At 50.4% G+C, this 20,535-nt stretch overlaps 1 protein-coding gene across 6 annotated transcripts; it reads right to left on the bottom strand.

Moving 5' to 3' along the window:
* Positions 1-2,869: 2,869 nt before the first annotated feature.
* Positions 2,870-17,138, bottom strand: HEYL (hes related family bHLH transcription factor with YRPW motif like). 6 transcript variants are annotated; one of them, XR_005215412.1, is made up of 6 exons: positions 17,024-17,132; positions 10,762-10,828; positions 10,038-10,121; positions 8,721-8,802; positions 5,030-5,806; positions 2,870-4,685 (listed from the first exon to the last, which is right to left on the bottom strand). XR_005215412.1 is itself a non-coding variant. In XM_037827615.1 (6 exons), exons 3-6 carry the CDS (start codon positions 10,822-10,824, stop codon positions 5,130-5,132), a joined length of 906 nt encoding a protein of 301 aa, XP_037683543.1. In that variant the 5' UTR covers positions 10,825-10,828; positions 11,617-11,783; positions 17,024-17,138; the 3' UTR covers positions 2,870-5,129. The 6 variants fall into 6 exon arrangements, 5 of the variants coding, with proteins under 5 accessions (XP_037683543.1, XP_037683542.1, XP_037683544.1 ...); XM_037827615.1 differs by adding an exon at positions 11,617-11,783 and having other exon boundaries at positions 2,870-5,806; positions 17,024-17,138; XM_037827614.1 differs by having other exon boundaries at positions 2,870-5,806.
* Positions 17,139-20,535: the final 3,397 nt, after the last annotated feature.

Here is a 20,535-nt window from a genome sequence, read left to right as displayed (position 1 = left end):
ATCAGTGTTTCCTGAGTGAATTGCAGGTCCCTAGGGCCTTTAACACACAGAATATTTCTTAATCATCTACTAGGGTCAAGGGACTAGGAGAGGAGCCGGGGGAAAGAGATGCCCTTGTGGAAATTAATTTCTGCTTCACTTCTAAGAAAACTTCAGCCCTTTTCAGGCTCACAAGCTGGAGTCTAGTTCACCTGCTGGATGGAAATTTATCTTAAACAGGAAAGAAATCCTGAGTTCTTTTCTTTCCACCTTCTTATGGGATGGATGCCCAGGCCAATTAAATCATAATCTCTGGGTCCTGGGCACTAACATATTATTTTAAAAAGTGTTTAGGGGATTCCACACCACCCCAATTATGAGTTCCTTAAACATGGCTCTGACCTTGGCATTCACCTGGCAAAACCTACCATGGCTTCCATTGCCCACAGGTTGAAACGCAAACTCTTTGCGTGACACTCAAGGCCTTTCACAATTTGGATCCAGCTTCTTTCCATTAACGACGTTAATAGCGAAGGTTGAGTTAAGGTTCATATGGCCCAGGTACTGTACTGAGGGCTTTATATCTATCATCTTATTCAATTCTCCCCTAACCTTAGCAGATGGGCTCAGTTTTCTCATCTATAAAAGAAAAGCATTTTAGTGCAGTGTCTGGCACATAGTTCCTGCTCGGTTAACAGTAGCCATTACTGCCATCATCCCTATATTATAAATGAGAAACTTGAGGTTCAGGGATGTTAAGTAACTTCTCCAACACCACAATCCTAATAAATGACGGAGCAGGGGTTTGAACCTGGGAAGTCTGGCTTTGGTGCTCGGGCTAACCTGCCTTTTGCTTTCTTGCTGAAAGCCTGTGCTCAACTCAGAGCCAACTTCTCAAGTTCCTTCTGGTGAGGTCTCCAGATCTTTGCATGTGTGGTTTTCTCGGCAGTTAGAATGCCTCCCTTCATCCTCCTTGAGGAAGGCTTCTTCCCAGGGTGCCCACCCCTGCGGCCATCCTAGGCAGAGCCAGCTACTCCCCACTCTGTTGTCCCCGCAGCCTTCTCAACAGACTTCTCTCTCCACCCTCACCTTACAGAGTTGTCACTTAGAGTGTATGCTCTCCCAGGGCAGCAGTGACCTTGTCACCTCTGGCTCCTCCTTCCTGCCCTGGCATGGAGCAGGACTCTCTGAGTGTTTGTTGAGTTTGTTGTTAGCTGAATCCATTAGAACCCGAGCCAAGAGTGGAGAACGATACCTGCTGGCAGGGGCAGCCTGCCTGTCTCATCTGTCAGTGTGCACTCCAGAGTGAACACACTCCCATTTTGCTTTGGCCAGAGCCTCCTCGCCATTGGCCAGAACTTCCAGTCCCTTGGCCCTGGCTCTCACTTTGCTCTCCCACCTCCCTGCAAAGTGCCCACTGGCAGTTCACTCCAGCGGGAGTCCAGAAGAGTCCTCACCTCCCCAAGTCATTTACTCAGCAAATATTTATTGACCGTCTGCTATGAGCCAGGCACTTTGCTTGGCACTGGATACAGAGTGGAAAGCAAACCGGGCATGGTATCTGCCCTCATGGAGCTTACATTCTAGTGGGGGAGACAGTCAACCAATGAGTAAACACACAAGTAGATTTGTAATGACAAATTTCAGGAAGGAAAGAATAAGGGACTTTGAGATAGATTCACAGGAATGATCTAATAACTGTGGTCAGGGAAAGTCTCTCTGAGGAGGGAACAACTAAGCCAAGAGCTGAGGGCATAAAGAACTCAACCACTGTTCTGGTTTGCTAAAGCTGCCATTATGCAAAATACCAGAAATGGGTTGCCTTTCATAAGAGGGATTTATTAGGTCACAAATTTACAATTCTAAAACCATAAAAGTGTCCAAACTAAGGCATCAACAAGAGGATACCTTCACTGAAGGAAGGCCAATGGCATCTGGAACACCTCTGTCAGCTGGGAAGGCATGTGGCTGATGTTTGCTGCTCCCTTTACTCCCAGGTTGCATTTAAAAATGGCTTTCTCCAAAATGTCTCTAGGCTTCTGTCTCTCTTAGCTTCTCTCAGCTCTCTGCTTGGTTCTCCTGGAGCATTTCTCTCTAAACATCTGGGAGTCCTCTCTTAGCTTCTCCAGGGCAAACTCTGGGCTTCATCTCTGGCTTACCATCTCCATAAGTCCTCTTGTCTGCATCTCTGGGCGTCTCCAAGCTCTTAGCTTGTCCCGGGGGCAAACTCTGGATTATATATCTTAGCTTCTCTCCAAATGTCTCTCTCAGCTTCTCTGAGCTCCTTCTCTCTGTGAGCTCTCTTAAAGGACTTCAGTGATCTAAATAAGACCCACCCTGACTGAGCAGGGTCACATCTCCTTTTGATATTCAATCAAAAAGTCCCCCCTCGAAAGATTGGATTAAAAGATCATGGCTCTTTTGGGGTCCATAACAGCTTCAAATTGGCACAGCTATGAAAAGAGTTAGGGGAAGAGCATGTTGGGCAAAGGGAATAGCACGTACAATCCCAGAGGTGGGAATGTGGTTGGAATGTTGAGGCAATGAAGGGAGGTCAGGGTATGGAAGCAATGAGGCAACAAGGTTGGGACTGGCCAAAAAATGAGGCTGGAAGTGAGGCTGGGATCAAAGGAGGAAGAGTTTGGATTTTTATCCTTGGAGCAAATGGGAACTCCTGAAGGGTTTTAAACCAGCGTTGATGGGATGGGATTGACATGCTTAAAGAGCTCTCTCCTTGCTGTCGAGACCTGATTGATAAGGCAAGAGGGAAGCAAGGAGACCCTTAGGAGGTGAGAACCATGATCTAGGGAAGAAATGACTGTGGATTCAGACAGAAGTAGACAGACTCCAGAGATGTTTAGGAAATAGAATCTATGGGAGGACTCCAGAAGAAATTTTTAAAAAAACAAACAACTTTATTGGATGTTTGCAACAATAATGGGGTGGGAGTGGGGGTGCACCAGGAAGTCTTGGGAATATAAACAAAAGATGCAAATCCCCAACCACAGAAACACATTCACAGCTGCCTTTCCCCATTCCCACAATTTCTGGGGGAGAACAGGTCCAAAATCAACTAAGACGCTGAAAGTTCTGGGCCATATCCGCCCCAGTGAATGGTGTCAACAAATTCTTCTGGGGTTGGGTACTTGAAATGTGTTTCTCATGGCCCCACTGTGAGTGAACACTGGATTCTCAGGCTAGGAAGTTGCTAGTCAGCAGGACTGCAGTGCTGGCCTGGTATCCTGGGAGCAGTGGGCCACTGCACAGGGAGGCAGGGGAGGGGAGGAAGACGTACCATTCCATCTTCTGAGAGCATCCCTTTGTGAGAACAGCGAGACTGGTCTTTGCCTTCTGGCCCAGCTCCTTCTGTCCCTCTCCCAACTCCTGGGAGCCTGTGTGACTGCCCTACACTCCCTCTCTTGCCATCTCCCTCAGGAATACTCCCTGCCAGTAACCCACTCTCTGAAATGACCCCACCCTGCTCTCCTCACTGTCACACATCTCATAGGGGACCAGGACAAAAGCAATCTGATCCAACTAACTCACACCAAGGAGTGAAACAATTACTTTAGCTCTTTATCCCTCCTTAAGGAATTTGCCTTTTCAAAAGAGCTTTTCTGGGTCACTCCAATGATCTCTGCCATCTTACCCATTTCTCCAAAAGGGCCCCTCCCCCACCCCTACCCCAGGGTTTTTGTAAACTCCAAGTCCCCTCAATTCAGCCACTGGAGAGAGTGGTGTGGAGGATCTTCCCAGGGGTGACACTGGAGTATTTAATAACTGGTGCGAAATGGTCACCAAGGAATTGGCAGCTGGTGAACCCCACTGCCTCAGGTCTGCCAGGCACCAATCAGACAGTGGGACTCCAGGGGAAGAGCCAGGTTGGAGGGGAGGAGGGACTCAGGGGAAGCACAGAGGTGTCTATATTTTAACAACTGGCATGGCAACACTGGTCCAGCTGAATGTCAGTCCCAGGTCTGCCCCGACCTTGTCCATCTCTGCTGTTCCGCAGGGTTAGAGAAGCAGCTTGGATTGGAGCTGGGTAATGAAAGGGCCTCTGAGCAGAGCTAGCTGTGTGAATCCTGGCAGAACAGGATCTCAGGCCCTCAACCCATAGTGTGACCTTGGATGACCTGGCTGCCGCTGACCGTCCTTCCTCTCGTCCCTCCTCACAGTTATTTATATCCAGCCTGACAGTCCTTGGCCGTTTCAGCAGTCTGGGCTCTGTGAGCCGGATGCAAACCAGGCAGCACGAGCATCTGGTGCCGGCTCCCAAGAGGATTCCTCTCTGGGCCCCTCCACGTTGTGCAGCCGATGGGAGACCACACGGCTTGAGGATGGTGCCTATGGTAAAGGCGGGGAGCTGGGTCTCAGTGGTTCAGTGCTGGGTCCTGGTTGGGGCGCAGTCCGAGGCCTGGTGGCAAAGACACCCCGTCGGGGAGCCTGGCTGAGGCCTGGAAACCTCCCGGCTGGGCTTATCAGGCCAGCTGCGTGCAGGGGATGGTTAGTATGCTGGAGCGTGGGTGTCTGTCACTAGGGAGGAGGGCAGAAGCAGGCTCTGCTGGGTCCCAAATCACCAGGCTTTGGCCGTGGCAGAGAATGAGTCTGTCCTGTGGTTCTCTGCTGTGGGATGGGCTGAAGACTGGTGGGCAAGGGCCGACAGGGTTCCCAGAAGAGCCCCTTGTGGTCCCTGCTGAGTTCCTGTCCTATAGAAGCGAGGCAGACGCTGTGTTTGACCCTGTGGCCTGGGAAAGCTGCAGCTGTCAGTCATAAATCCTGGCTGGGTCTGACCTCCCCACAGAGGCCTCAGGCTACTGGGCCCTTTGAATTCAAGCTTCCATCCCAGACCACGTGTTCTGGGTGGGGCAGGAAAGGGGGTTGGGGTGCACTCATAGCTGTTCTCCCAGGGCTCATCTGTCCAGGTGAGGAATGGGACCAAGTCTCTGAGCTCAGATCAGCCCCAGGAGAACGGGGTGGACAAGCCGGGACGAGCAGTGAGGAGGAGAGATGGGCCAAAGGAGGAGGGATCTCTGATGGGTGAAGAAGATACCTCTGCACATGAGCCAATACAGGATGCAAAGCAGAAAAGGCAGCGCCGTTTCTAGAGTTCCTGGGTAAAGAATCTTCCTCACTCCTGGCGGGGAGCCAGATCAGAAAGCCCCAATTTCAGCGATCTCCGAGACCCAGGAGGGACAGAGCATGGCTCCTGCAGACAGCCGAGCTGGCCCCGGGGAAGAGGGGCTGGGGACAGGGACAGTTGCGTAGGCAGTGGTCCCCATGGCGGCAGGGGTTGTTGGGGAGGGAGAAGACCGCAGGAGGGGTGCCGGGTGGCTGCTCCTGGCAGCCCTGCCACCGGGGACCACAGACACGGGGGCAGCTGGCCTCTCCAGGGGCCGGGCCCTCCGTGTGGAAGATGCTCCTCGACCGGGCAGGAAACTCCTGCGGGCTGGCAGGATGGTGCCAGTGGCTCGGCGTAAGGGAGCGATTCGGAAGGCTGGGATGGGGTACGTGGGAGAGGAGGTACTGGGGAGGACGTGGCCGGGCACTCTTCCCAGGATGGCAAGTTGGCTGCTCGGGGCCAGCAGCCCTGGACAGTTGTGGAAGAAGGACCAGGGCCAGGCAGGGAAGGCCAGGGGGCCAGTGGGCGTGGGCAAAGGCTCCATCTCGGCTGCATAGCTGTTGAGGTGGGAGAGAAGGCGAATCCGGACAGGGTCTGCCCGGCTGCTGGGCCCTTCCAGGACCCCCAGGTACCTGATGACCTCAGTGAGGCACTCCCGAAAACCAATGCTCCGGAAGTCAACTGCCAGCGCTCGGGCATCAAAGAATCCTGCAAAGTGAGGGGTATGATGACAGCATGCCAGGCGAGGAGAGAAACATCAGGCCTGGGGTTGGACCTTCTCAGTTCTGAACCTGCCTCCCCTACTCACTCCCTACGTGACCTTGGACATGTCACCTCACCTCCCTGAGTCCCGGTCTCCCCATCTGTAAAGTGGGAACAAGAATCCCTGGCTGAGTTGTGGGGATCAAATGAGTTTATTAAACTATAAAGCATTATAAAATGTACAGTATGGTTTTCATCACAATTCATGATTAACCCAAAGAAGAAACTGTGGCCAAGATAACTTCATTTAAGTAGACACTTGCCAGGTGTGAAACAACCCTGCCTGCTGATACAGGGCAGGTGCTTGGAGGTGGCAACAGGGCCGTCAGAGCCGGGAGGCTCTCTGGAGAAGGCCGCAGAGTAGAGCAGCGAAGCACAAAGTCTTTGAAGGCCGGTAGAGATGGATTCAAATCACTGCTCTGTCATCTAACTAGATGTTCTCTTAACCTCTCCATGCCTCATTTTCCTTAGATATAAAATGGGGATAAACTAATATCTGTGAGGGTGAAATTCAATAACATGGTGCAGAGAAAATGCTCAATAAATTAAAAATTAGCTATCACATGCAAAATGAGACGAAATAGTTTCAGTGGCTGAGAGATTCCAAATGGAGTCGAGAGGTCACTCTGGTGGACATTATTAGGCACTATATAGATAACACCTCTTAGGCTTTAATGTATTGGAATAGCTAGAAGTAAATACCTGAAACTACCAAACTCCAACCCAGCAGTCTGGACTCCTGAAGAAAATTATATAATAATGTAGATTACAAGGGGTGACAGTGTGATTGTGAAGACCTTGTGGATCACACTCCCTTTATCTAGTGTATGGATGAGTGGAGGAATGGGGATAAAAACTAAAGGACAAATGGGATGGGATGGGGGGATTATTTGGGTGTTCTTTTTTCACTTTTATTTTTTATTCTTGTTCTGGTTCTTTCTGATGTAAGGAAGATGTTCAGAGATAGATTGTGGTGATGAACGCATAACTATGTTATCATACTGTGGACAGTGGATTATATATCGTGGATGATTGTATGGTGTGTGACTGTATTTCAATAAAACTGAATTTAATAAAAAAAAAAATTAGGTATCACATATATGACTGGCCTGGCCCCTGTAGACATTTCAGTTTGTTCCTTGGCCCCAAGAACAGTCTGGAAAGCAGGACCCCATGCTGGTCCTCAGCCACTGCCATCAGGCCTGGGGATCCTGTCTCGCCAGGTATTCACAGGTATTCACAGGCATTACATCCTCACTGTTTCTCCACACCTGCCCCTCTCTTGACCACAGAACAGTCCCAGCCAGCACCAACTTCATGACAGGCAGCAAATGTCTGCTCCCTGGTTTATGGCTGAGGCCCCACTGAGGGGCAGCATGGCATGTAACTACGTTTAGAGTCAGGCCGACTTGGGGGCAAGACCTGGCTCTTCTGTATACTTAGCTGTGAGACTTTAAGCAAATCCTTTCACCTTTCTGCATTTGTTCTTTTTTTAACTAACATTTACAAGTTCTTACTAAGCACTTTATATGCATTATCTCATTTAATCATCATAAAAACTCTGTTATTATTCTCATTTTAAAGATAAAGAAACTGAGGCATAAAGAGGTTGTCATTTGTCCAAGGTTATAAAACTAGTAGGATTCAAACCAAAGCCTGTGCTCCCAACCAGGATACTCTGTGCTCCCTTTAGCCCTTAGCTATAAAATGGTGATAACATTCCCATCCTTGAGATTCTCATGAGAATCAAATGAGATAATATATGTGAAAGCATTTTGAAAACTGTAAAATGCTCCCAAACACTAGTCATTACTTTTCTTTTTTTAAATGGATAATCATAAATGTAGTTTGAAATATCTTCCCCACGGGCTGATTAGAGATAGAAGTCTCCACTATTAGCAGTGCATTTCTTTGGCGGTAGTTCTCACAGTGACAACCCGCTTCAGGGTCATCTCATCTGGTGTGCTTGTTAAGTTTGCAAATTCCTAAACTTCAATCCCGACTTCCTCCCTCAGAAGCTCTGGGGTGGGACCCATGACTCTGCCTGCCTCCAGATGACACTGCTGCACACTGCGGCTTGAGAAACATCAAGTTGGTCCACTTAAAATGCAACTGTCCCCTTCCGGGGTAGCAAGTTAAGTCTTTGGGACTTAAATCAATGTGGCCAAGGTCTGCAGAGCTTTCAAGTTTTCCCAGTTGTGAAATCACCAAAACACACAGATTTTCTGTAGACAAAATTTCCATTTGCTTGGAAGTCTTTTTTAAAGTCCAATTCCATGGCTTTATTTTAAAGGACTAGCTTGAAATAACAGAATGAGTTACATTTGCCTTCTATTACAATCCTGTGACTGATCTTCAGCTGTAAGCATGACCTATCACCCCAGCACTGTCAAGGACACAACAGCAGCCCAGAGGGCCAGATCAGTGGGCAGGCAGGCACATCAGTGAAATGTCCGTGGCTAAAAATCTCAGGCGGAACACTCCCCGGGATTCTGGCAGATCAGGGACCTGGGATCCCAGTGAGAATTAGCTCACCTAGGCTAATCATTAATGAGGCCCTGAGGAGTTGGATGAGTAGGAACAGCCGCATGTAGAAGAACGCTCCTCTAAGGTCTAAGACAGAGGAGAGGAAAGGGTTGGGACAAGTGGGGACACTGAAAATGAAGAGGGAAACGCTAAAAGAAGAGGAGAGATAAGCTTTGCAAATGTTCCAGCTGAGCCTTCTTCAGTCCCTCTACAAGGACTGGACGCTCCATGAGGGCAGGGACCATATCCATTTTGCTCACCAGTGTATGCCCCAGAGCCCAGCCCCAAACTATTTCTTGCATGAACGACTGCCAGCAGAGAAGAGCACCAGTACCTGTCCCACCAGTGGCATGGAGCATTTTCAAGTGATCCACTGTCATCTGCAGGACCTCAGCTTTCTCCAGCTTGGAGGAGCCCTGTGTTCAGAAAACAGAAGAGTGAAAGACTCCAGCTGGCCCCCACCACTTACCTCTGCACAGTGCCATCAGCACCCACTGTCTCAATTTTCTCACCGTCCACCTGCTCCATGACCATCTGCAATTGGGCTTCTGCTTTGGCCAAAGTCTTAAATTTTTACAGTTTTCTTCAGTTCTCATTTTACTCCACCTACACAGTGCTGGACACTGCTGACCACTTCCTCCTTCCTAAAACCCCTCCTCCCTTTGGCATCGATGACCCACTACTTTTTCCAGGTTCTCCTTGCACTTTGTCTCTTGCTCTGCCTGCCCTTAAGTGGTGGTGTTCCCAGTGGGCATTGGCCCACTTCTCTTCTCATTCTGCACACTCCCTGGGGGGTCTTATCCACCTCCATGGCTTCATCCTCCATCATAATATTCCCTCCCCAGAATGCCACTTCTGTCTACCCACCTGTCTAGGCCACCTTTCCTGGGAGTCTGTCTTCAGACTCACCAAGTCCAAGATCTAGCTCATCATCTTACCCACAAAGCACTTGTTCTTTCTGCCTTCTCTCTCAGGACATGTTTCCTAAGCCTCCAGGATCACCGGTTCCCTGGGTGAAACCCGAGGGTCAGACTTTTCATGTGAATCCCTGGAGAGCAGGCACCAGGTCCAGTCCATGGCCAGTCCTGTGAAGGTTTCAGTGAATGTCTCTGGAAGGATCAACTTGCCTGGGACCATAGGGTGAGAATCTTTGAGGCTGTCTGCTTCAACCCACCCTCCCCACTGTAGTTGCTCTCCCCCAACCCCATGTTTAATGACCGAGAACTAATTCCCTCAATAGCCTGTTCCACTTTCAATTAGCTCTAGAAATGTCAGTAATGCAGAGGGATAGGAAACTTTAGAATCACACAGTCCCATGTTCCAGAGGTGTGTGATCTGGCCTAAGTTACCCTGCTTCTCTATGTCTTGGTTTCTTCATCTGTGCAATAGGCATAATAATCCAGACCTCTCTGGATCATTTTGAGGATTCAATTCAATGGATGATGGACATAAGGCCCCAATGCCTGGGACACAGTAGAAGCTCAGCGAATGCAGGTTTCCATTCCCCTTATGCCCTGGCCAGTGACAGACATCAGCAAGTGATCATCACACATCAGGCAGTCATTATCAATCAAGAAGACACGCCAGAGCAATGAACCTTATCTGCTGCCGGCCCAGTATTTCCTTTAGTACACTCAGCAGTATTGCCTACCTGCTTCTCAAAGGCAGTGGGGACTAAACGCCGCAGTTCAGAAAGGCTGCTGTTGATGCGGTCTCGGCGCCGTTTCTCAATGATCTAAAAAGACAACAGCAAGACGTCACGCGTGAGCACTTCAGCAGAGTTTCCAAAGTACCGGCGTGAGCATCAACTCTTTTTCCTCCTAATATTTTTGTGAGGGAGCTAACTTTACCACTGCACTGGAGGAGACCCTGGTCTGGGGAGTCCTAGGCACTGCCCTCTCCAGCTGAGAAGTCCTTTCATTCACACGATCTCATTTCACCCCACAATACTGGTAACAGAATACTGAGGGTGGGGCAGTAATTACGACCCCCATTTCACAGATGAAGAAAACGAGGTGGGAAGAAAGTAGATTGCCTAAGGACTCATGGTTGGTGAGCAGCAGGGCTGGGGCCAGATCCCAGGTCTCTGCACTCCCAGTACAGTGCTCTTCCTACTCAGTGCTTTGCATTAACTCAATCTTCAAGAATGCTTTGAAGTAGGAACTACTCTTATTCCAGGTACGCAAATGAGGAAATGAGGCACTGAAAGGTTAGGTGGCTTGCCCAGAGTGACCCCGCCAGCTACCAGCATAGGCAGGATTTGAACCCAGGCAGTGTAGCGTTAGGGTGAGGTTTCCGTTCAGGGTCCTCCCCAACAGGCCCTGGGGGAGCAGAGCAAAGCTTGGCTGGGCAACTCGGCTGTGCAGGGCACTCACCCCTCTCCGTTTCTTTCTGGCTTGCATCTGCGAAGGGCTGGGGGTGGACAACGGCCTGGCCATCTGGCTGGAGAGGAAGAGAAAGGCTTATTTTTCAGAGCTCGGGGACCATCTTCCTGGCCTGGGCTAACCTCCGGGAGGCCGGGCTGTCGGCGGACACATCCCCCTCCCAGACGGCCGCCGTCTCCCAGCCAGGAAAAGCCGCGGGGCGGACGAGGGAGGGGATGCGTTCTCCCCCTCTTCTCCCCAGGGGCCCATTTCTCCCCGGGCCGAGTCCTCCCATGCACTCAGAGTTTCCTGCCTCAGACTCTCCCGGGGACGCTCGCAAAGCGGCTGCAGGGGGTTTGGCTCCTGGCACGGATCTTGCTCGGACCTCGCTGCGGCGGGGAAGGGCCGCCAGGCGCTCGGGCTCCTGCAACCCGATCCCCGCGGGGCGGGGCCGGCGAGGGCACGGGCCGGCGGCGGCGGCGGCGGGGCCGGGCGGGTTGGGTTTCAGAGGAGCCGCTGGGAACGAGCGTGGAAAGAGCAGATGCCGCCGCTTCCCACGGGCCGAGCGCCGCAGCCGCCCGCCCTCGGCCGAGGCCTGCAGCTGCCGCCTCCTCCCACGCAGTGCGGCCCCAGGGGAGGAGGGCGGCCAGCATCTGGGTTACAGGCTCCTCGCTACTCTCGGCCTCTGCCCTGGCCGCCCCAGAAGGCCTCAGGGCTCCTCTCTCAGCCTGGGCCTTCCCCCTGCAGCCCTGGCTGTATGCTGGAGGTTTGCTCACATTCCGGGAGTTCCCATCACAAGAAAGAGGCTCACCCCGGATTTTTCCTCCCCAGACTTTGCCCAAAATAATCTCTAGCCCAACTGCTTGCCTTCCTAATGGTTTCCCGCTTCAGAGGCCCTCTTAGATGTGCAAAAGAGAGGACTCGCTGGGTTGCATTGAGGTATAAATCATTTGGCGGAGGCTTTCAGAGACCCAGGGCTGGTGCTGAGTGGCCCAGAACCTTCAGCCAGTCCCTGGCACCGAGGTGCTCACCGTCTGGTGGGAGACAGTGGTGAACAAACAACTTTAGATAAGGTGATGCCCCTGTCATCTTTGGATACAAAACACCATACCCCTGAACAGGAACTCATGAGTGTGCCCCCACCCCACACCTGCTTTTGTTCCACCTGGTTGTCCCATCTCAGCAAAAGCACCCCAGCTTCCCATTCTGCAAGGTGGAAATCTGGCTGCCGTCTTGGATTCCTCCCCATCCTCACCCCATCTCATCAAAACCTGCCTCTTGCATGTCTAAAGTACTTCTCAAACTGTCTTCTCCATCTCCACTGCCATCTCAGGACCAAGCATCTATCATCTTTTACCTGGACAATTGCAAGAAGCTGTTGGGTCCCTCTGTACAAGCCTATCTCTGCACTGCAGAGTGGTCTTTTAAATGCAAATCTGATCTTGTCAAGCTCTTTAAACTCCTTGGTGGCTTCCCAATGCTTTTAGAATCAAAGTTGGCTCCTGTTTCCCCCTAGCTCAACTCTCCCTTGCTCTGGGTGCTCTAGACTGAATTTACTACCTGGGGTCCTTCCTGTAGTTGCAAATCTTGGTCCTGTGGCCTAAGATTTTCTGGTCCACCCCACCTCCCCACCCCAAGCCCCAGTCCCTTTGCTTCGAACGTCACCTTGGAGAGCCTTTCCCTCTACCCTCTACCCACTGAGTGGTGTCCTGTGCTCTATACTCTCCTAGTATCTGCATTCACAGCATTTATGCCAGTGTGTTGTTTTACATTTATGCGGTTACTTGATTAATGTCTCTCTCTCCAGACCTGCAAGCTCCATGAGGTCATGAGCCATGTCTGTTTCATTCACTTTTTTTTTTTAGACAACTTTTTTTATTAGAAAAGTTGTAGGTTTACAGAATCATGCACAAAATACAGAGTTCCCATATACCACCCTATTATTAATACCTTGCATTAGTGTGGTATATTTATTATAATTCATGAAAGCACATTTTTATAATTGTACTATTAACTACGGTCCATAGTTTATAATAGGGTTCACTGTGTTGTGTCGTATATTTCGTTCACTCTTGTAGTCCCAGTACTCAGCATAGTGCCTGGACAAGCAGAGCTCATGGTGGAGATCCCACCTCCCGCCCTCATCTTTGGCTTCACTGGGGACCCAAGAAGTAAGCACCAAGACACCTACATCCTAGGCCTTTGTGGAATGGGGCCTATGCAACTCACCAGGAGGGACCCAGCCCACATGACCACCCTCTTGGCATTTGGGGCCAGGTCATTCTCAAAGAGAGAAGGTTGCAGGAAAGACTAGATCAGCATTTGTCAAATTCTATTGCTACGCCCCTGGCTTCATCTGACCACATCTGGGAAAGGACATCTTTACCCAAACATCTGGACAAGCAGGGCTGGTAAGGGGCCTGTGAATGCTCCCAGGAGGGAAGGGCCAGGGAGCTAGGTCCAGGGCACAGATGGCCAGATCCTGAGATCTGTAGGGGAGCCAGTTTACAAAGCTTCACTGGGGCCAAACTCCAACAACCAAGGCACACTAAGAAACACAGCCTTTGTCCCCTCCTGGCTGAATAAGGCGTCTCTTGGGGTATTGGGTTAGCATCACACACGTCATTGCCTCTCAGTCTGATCCCTCCTCAGGGACCATCTGTCAGAGGCTAACGCACCCATTTCAGGGCAAGGCAGCCTTAGCCTCCCTTTCTGTCCTTGCCTGTTTTCTTTGGTGTTATTCCTGTCCCCTCCCTCTTTCACAGGCTAACATCACTTCACAGTTTTCTAGGCAGCACTCCTTATTTTTCCCTAATTTGAGCCTTACAATAGCCCCATTTTACAGATGAGGATGCTGAGACTTGGGGAGGTAAAGCAACTTGCCCAGCCCACACATCTGCTAAGGAGCTAAGCTTGCATGGGAACCCATGTTTTCTGGCTCCAAATTCAGCATTGTTTTCACTCCTAATTCCCACTTCCTGCCTGTCTGAATAGCCCTCCAGTCCCCTGATCCCTGAAGCTCCCAAGAGTCTCAGCTAGAGTGTGTTTCCAGCCCTCAATCTGGCCCTGACAGTGGGAGGAGGTGTGGGAGCTTCTTTTCTGGAAGTCTGAAAATAAGACAGAATTTTATGGACCCAGAGAATATATGTTGATCACCAAGATCTGTTCCATGCCCCTTCCTCAGGGTCCCCTGGCTAGAATTCTGGGGCAATCTCTTTAGGAGTGTGAGGGAACAGCTTTCTAGGCAGTCTGGCTGCCAGTCCTAACCACTCTCAGCACTGACGCCCCTGGGAACTCCCCGTGGAGCCCATCAGTAGAATGAATAGACTCAGAGAGGGGAAGGGATCTGCTCCAGATCACGCAGCAAATAAGAGGAAAATCCAGAGCCAGAGTCAGGTCTCCTGACTTTCCAGCCTATGCCCTTCCCAGTGTGATGCCTATTTTCATTGTACCATCAGTTATGTCTCATACCCAGTACTTTAGGGTCTAGACAGCTTGTCTGCATCCACTTGTCTCATATATTGAGCAATAGCTCTGTGAGTTAAGTATTATTGAGTCCACTTTACACCTAGGAAAAATAATAATTTTATAGATGGAGTGACAGATACATAAGGAGTTAAGAATCATGCCCAGTGAGTCTTCAGACTTCCGTCTTTTCATGAGATCAAGCTGCCTCAAGAACATGGCACCCTCAACTGAATGAGGATCCCTTAGAGAGCAGCATGTATTGCAAATTGCCTTGTGCCAAAGCAGGGAGCTATGTATTTTATGAATATTACCTCATCAAAGCTATGAAATAGGTATTAGCATCCCCATTTTGTAAGTGAGAAAACTGAGGTTCAGAAAGTGGTAAAGTCACATGCCCAAGTTAATGGTGGTGAGACTCAAACTCAGGTCTAACTGACTTCAAAGGCCACCTTGTGCCTTAAATCATTTAGGAATGATGCACAACCCCTGCCTGACCCAGTGCCTGACATGTGACAGGTGCTCATTGAATATTGGCGAGGGGGAGGGGAGAGGCTAGATTCGCAGTTTGGGCGCAGCATGTGTCAGGGGGCTGGGTTCAGATAGGAGCTCTTGAGTGATTCCCACTGATAAAGGCAGGACACCACCAGGCAGATGCCAACAGCGCTGGAGGGACCCACCCTGCTCCTTCTGCCCCCATGTCTCTGAGCGTGGGGGATTTGTGCCCTGCCTGTGACCCCGGTGAGGCTGGCTGCTTCAATCCCATGGCCCTTAGCACTGATTATCTGGCTTTAGAGTTCTTTGTACATGAAGCTCTTCTTCCCTGAGAGTTCCCTGAGGGTAGAGGCTGAGCAGGATACATCTGGGCCCCCCACACACAGCCCAGGGTCTAGGCCCCAGCAGGCCTCGCTCACTGCTCCCTGAATTGAAGCATTGATGTCTGCTGGGGGAGGGTCCTTTGGTGAGTGCTACAAAGAGGCATCTATACGTCAGCCTCTGCCAGATGTCCAACTGCTTTCTCTCCTCTGAGGGGGTCTGCCCCTCCAAGAATCTAGACAGTCTCTAAAAATGAGCTCACATTGAAATGACAAAATGCTGTATAGGAAAAACTGCCCAGTGACCCTTTTTGCCTCAGCCCAAATGCTACCATCTTCAAGAAGACCTCCCTGCCATCTTTGGTTGTGAGTGACTTCTCCCTACTTAGCAGTCCTCACAGCCCACAGTCTGTCTGTGGTCTTTGTGTGACCTGGCAGGTCACTGACCAGGCTACAAGCTCTTGGAGGACAGATGTTGTTTCTCATCAGCCTGGCTCTCTGGCATTGATTTCATGACTCTAACCCATGAAGACCCAATGGCATTGAATTTGGGACCCTCTCCACCACCACCACATGGTGCTGGGTCCCTCCCCTGCTCCTAGCAGGCACAGGCACAGGCACAGGGAATTATTTCTTTAAAGAGCAATCTCTGCTAAACAATGAAAAAAGGTAGTATCTTGCACAAGAAATTGTATTATACATCCTCAAACATAATGTACAGGATGCAAGGGGATATTTATTGCCCTGCCCTGTTATAAACTATAAATTATTGGAAGCTGGTGGCATTTTACTTGGGTTTGTGATTGAGGCAGATTCCCTTGGTCTCAGAAAACCGGATAGCACTGAACTTCTGAAATGCCCCCAAACACATCCCTAAGAATTAACTGAATCTCTCTCCAATTTTATTTTAGAAAGTCAGGTTTGGATGAGCCAAGAGAGGCCAGAGAGCTTCCCTTTCCCATGCCCCCGACCTCTTTTATTTTACTGATGAAGAAACAGGTTGGGGAAAAGAAATGACCCAAGGTCACATGGTGAGCTGGTGGCACATCTGGGGCTGGGAACCAGGTCTGCAGACTCCCAGTGAGTCCCTTCTATTCTTTGGGGGTGTTGCAAGCACACGTAGGTGCCTGAGACTAATTATAAGAATTTGCTATGCATTAGGGCCTGTGCTAAGCCCTAGACATACATTATCTCATGTGATTTTCCCAATAATCTTTTGATGTTGGTTCTATTATTTGTACCCATTTTATAGGTGAAGAAACAGAAGCTTAGGGAGCTCACAGAGGCTGGAAGCAACAGAACGATACAAGTGCAATTTGTTCTACAGGTTTGAAAGAGGTCAGAATATTCACCAAGAGCTGAAACTGGTGGCAGGATGGTGCAGTAGGAAGAGCACAGGAGTTGGGCTGGGGCAGTAGGTCAAGAGCACTTGACCCTGGGCAAGTCAGTCGCCTTTAGCCTCGTGTTAGTTTCTGCAATACCAAAATCCTAATTTCCAAGTCTGATTTGCTCAAAGGAGGAGAGACTGTTTTCCTCCTGAAGCTATTGATGGACTCTGGGAAAAGGGCACCCAAGCTGGGGTGAAATTAGGAAAGTATGGTTATTCTGCACAGTTAGCAGATTCCGGGCAGGGTGTGTGGTACCCACAGTCTGCGAAGGTATCTAAGATCTTCAGAGAAAATCCCTCACCAATGGCCTCACCCAGACGCTTCGACAGATAGTCACCAACAGGGTATCAGTCACCCTCGAGCTGAACTCGGCCTACATCTCAGCATCCCGAACCCTAAATGGTCCAGAACACGTGGGTTCCCAAGCACTTGAGCATGTAAAGGCTCACACTGCGCACGCCTTTATACATTGACACCTGCCGGCCGCCGTGCACACCTGGCTCCCCCCACCCTCACCTGGTCGGGTGATTTGTGAGTAAGCGCATCGGAAGCCCTCCCTACCCTGCAAGCCCTCGGCGCGCTAGGTTCTCCTCTCCCGGCCCTTACCTTAGCTCGCCCTCGCGGCCCACGTCGATGGGTCCGTCGGACTCGCTGTCGGAGCCACTCGGCTCCCTGGGCCGCTTCATGGCGAGCGCAGGTTTTCCGGGTCTCAGACCCGCGGGGTTGGCAGGAGCTCGGGAAGTCGGCGAGCCGGGCCCCGCCCTCGCCCCGCCCCGGCCCCGCCCCGGGAGCGCCGCCACCGCCCTTTCCCAGGACCCTTTCCTGCACCGCCGCCCTGGGGGCCCCGGCGCCCCCTCGCCCCCGCGGTGACGCGCCGGCGGAGCCGTGGGAAGGCCCCGGGCGGTCACCGCCCCCACCGACGGCTGGGAAGTTCCTTCGGCTCCTCTGGCCGCGACCACTGCTCGCTGGGTGGCCTTGGGCAGGTGCCCTTGGAGGCTCCGCGGGGAAGGAAGGAGTCCCTGTTTGTCCCTGGGGCGCCGCGGGCCTGTGGGGACGACGCTCTGAGATGCCCCAGTTTCTGCAGGGTCGACCCCACCCGCTCCTGCCTCCTGGGGTTCCGGGGGCGGCAGAGACGTCCCTTTCGGTGAGGTTGTGGGAGTGGTTGTGACCCGATCCTTTGCAAGAACCCCAAGCAGTTCCTCTTGTAGGGACTCGGGGCAAGGGGAACGTGTATGGGAGGCTCGGACCTGAGAGAGCCAGCGGTCACTGGACGAAAGGGACGGCCTGAGGAAGCTGGGCTCCGGCCAAGGTCCCTTTAGGCCTGACTTGGGCATTAGTTTCCAGTTCACCCGAGGCGGAGCTATGCTGCCACGAGCGCGCCAGGAGAGGTTTCCTTTCTGAAGCTGTGGCAGGGGCTCGGGGAAAGGGGTGGGGGCGGCACTGGGAGACCCCTCGGCCCCACTAGGTCTAGCCTCCCTTCCTGGGAGACCCCTCTGACAACAGACCCAGCTGCCTTTCCCAGAGGGACAAAGACCTGCCACCTTCACCCCAAGGCTCAGAAGGGAGCGGAATGAAAGCATCTTAGAAAGTGGACAGAAAGGAAAGATAGTAGGTCTGTTACCAGAGAAGTTGTGCTAGGCAGAAGAATGGTCCCCTAAAATATCAGCTCCTGATCCCTGGAGCCTGTAAATGTTGGAAAAAGAGTCTTTGAAGACGTCACTAAGGATCTTGAAATGGGGAGATTATTCTGTATTATTTGAGTGGGCCCTAAATGCAGTCACAAGAGTCCTGGTAAGAAGCAGAGGGAGCTTTGGCACAGACAGAAGAGGAGGAGGCAGAGTGACCATGGAGGCAGAGACTGGAGTGATGCAGCCACAAGCCAAGGAATGCCGGCAGTCATCAGATCTGGAATGAGAGCCTGGGGTGAGGGGTTAACCCTACTGGCATCTTGATTTGGGCCCAGAGATACTGATTTTGGATTTCTGGCCTCCAGAACTGTAGAAGGATAGAATTCTGTTATTTTAGGCCAACAAATTTATGGTAATTTGCTACAGCAGCCACAGGACACTAAAACAGAAGTCTTCTCCCTCCTACCTGGGCACAGAGGAGGAAGTCACCATTCCATGCAGAATGGGGTTGGCCATCCTTGCTAGAATCACTGCACTTTTACCCCCATGACAAGACCTGTACAAGGAGCTCTGACTACCTGGTGAGAAAGAACGTCTCTGTCTTTTGGTCCTTTTGGAGAATTTTCCTGTGCCATCTTCCATAGATGTCTACAGACACAACCACTTGGACAAGGACACAAACACACAGAACAGACCTACAGACACACACTGATACATAACTGGCACGAGCAGTCAGTACCCACAGCCTGTACTTCCTCCAGGAAGTCCTCAGGTCACCCCAGCCACACCTAAAGACTCATTCCAAATGCCCTCAGCACTGACATAACTTCGTGGGCACATATCAAAGGAATGGAAACCACAACCAACAGAAGTTGCACAATCCAAACTCTGTGCCTTCCCAGGAAAGGCAGAAGTCAAGGCTGACTCCCAGATATCTGTCTGAGAGAGCAAGGACTGGCAGGTGTGTAACCAGTACAGTTGTCATGAGTCACATGCTGCCATTGAGCTCTAGAAATATGGCTGGTCTGAATTGAGATGTACAGGAAGTATAAAATGCATACTAGATTTTGAAAAAAAAAGTAAAATATTTTATTGATGTTTTATATTATTTTATGTTGAAATGATAATATTTTATACACATTGGACTAAGTAAAATATATTAAAATTAATTTCACTTGTTTTTAATATTTTTAACATGGCTACTAGAAAATTTTAAATCATATTTGTGGCTCCCATTATATTTCTGTTGGACAGTGCTGGTCTAGAACAAGATTTCTCTACCCCACGCTGTTGACATTTTGGGCTGGATAGTTATATGCTGGTGGCAGGGACTGTCCATGCATTGTTGGATGTTTAGCAGCATCTCTGTCCTCTCCGCACTAGATGCCAGTAGTAACCCCTTCCTCCTCCCAGGTGTGGCAATCAAAAATGTCCCTGGGCAATGCCACATGTCCCCTGGGGGACAAATTGTCCCTGATTGAGAACCGCTGGTCTAGAGAAACACTGAAGTTTAAAGTTGAGTAGAAGAGAAAGAGCTGCCAGAGGAGACTGAAAAGGATCAAGCCGGGGAGGTAGGGTAGAACTAAAAAAGGGTGACGCAGGAGCCAAAGAGTGTTTCAAGAACACATCCTCCTTTGCTCACAACTATCCATAGGCTTTCCATCATGTTTACAATAAAATGCCAACTTCATTAACATGGCTTCTATGTAATGTGACTGTATAATTTATCACCCAAACCTGGGAAACCTTTGAGAGTGAAAGGAGGCATTACTAATAATTATGCCAGAACAGTCCAGGACAAACAAAATGTATGTGACCCTAAACTCTGGCCCCTGCCCATCTCTTGCTCTTCATCTGTAACCACTCTCTGCCTTGCTCGCTCAGCCACTTGAGCCTTCTTGCCATTCCACCAATATTCCATGCTTGTTTCTGCCTCGAGACTTGGTATCTGTTGTTCCCTCTGCCTGGAATCTGTTGTTCCCTCTGCTCTTTCCCTAGATCTTCTCAAATTATCTCACTCCTTTCAGGCCTTAGCTCAAATGTCACCTCCCCAGAGAGGACTTTCCTGACCGTCCTTTCTAAAATAGCCATGAGTCCCCCTGCCACTCTGTTGCCCACTTCGCTTTATCTTACTTCATCTAAGATCGTCGACATTAAATTATATGTGATGATATATTTGTTTATTGTCTGTGGCCCCCACTCAAAGGTAAACTCCTTGAGGGTAAAGATTTGTCTCCTCTGTTCACTGATCTGGCACCTACCATGGGGCCCACACACAGTAGGTGCTCAATAAGTACTTGCTGGTGGAATAAACTCATTTAAAGAGCTTGACTGTGATGAGAAAGTGAGCGAGGCCAATAGCTGGAGGGAGATGATGAATCTAGGTTTGTTTGCTTTTGTTTTGGGCTGGGAGAAAGTAGAGCAAAGTTCAAGCAGTAGAAAATCCTCACTCTGTGGGACCTTTACAAAAAGGCTTCTACTTTGTGAGGT

Source organism: Choloepus didactylus, chromosome 2 (genome assembly GCF_015220235.1).
Source record: "Choloepus didactylus isolate mChoDid1 chromosome 2, mChoDid1.pri, whole genome shotgun sequence".
Lineage (NCBI taxonomy): Eukaryota > Metazoa > Chordata > Mammalia > Pilosa > Megalonychidae > Choloepus > Choloepus didactylus.
This window is presented reverse-complemented; position numbering and strand designations above follow the sequence as displayed.

Bases quoted from the DNA above. Each gene is read 5' to 3' on its own strand.
- HEYL (XM_037827614.1), bottom strand. From the start codon at position 17,103: ATGAAGCGGCCCAGGGAGCCGAGTGGCTCCGACAGCGAGTCCGACGGA. The intron at 10,122-10,761 runs GTGAGTGCCCTG...TTGTCTTTTTAG, and splicing joins CCAGAAAGAAACGGAGAGGG to ATCATTGAGAAACGGCGCCG. The intron at 5,807-8,720 runs GTACTGGTGCTC...CTCACTTTGCAG, and splicing joins CCATGCCACTGGTGGGACAG to GATTCTTTGATGCCCGAGCG.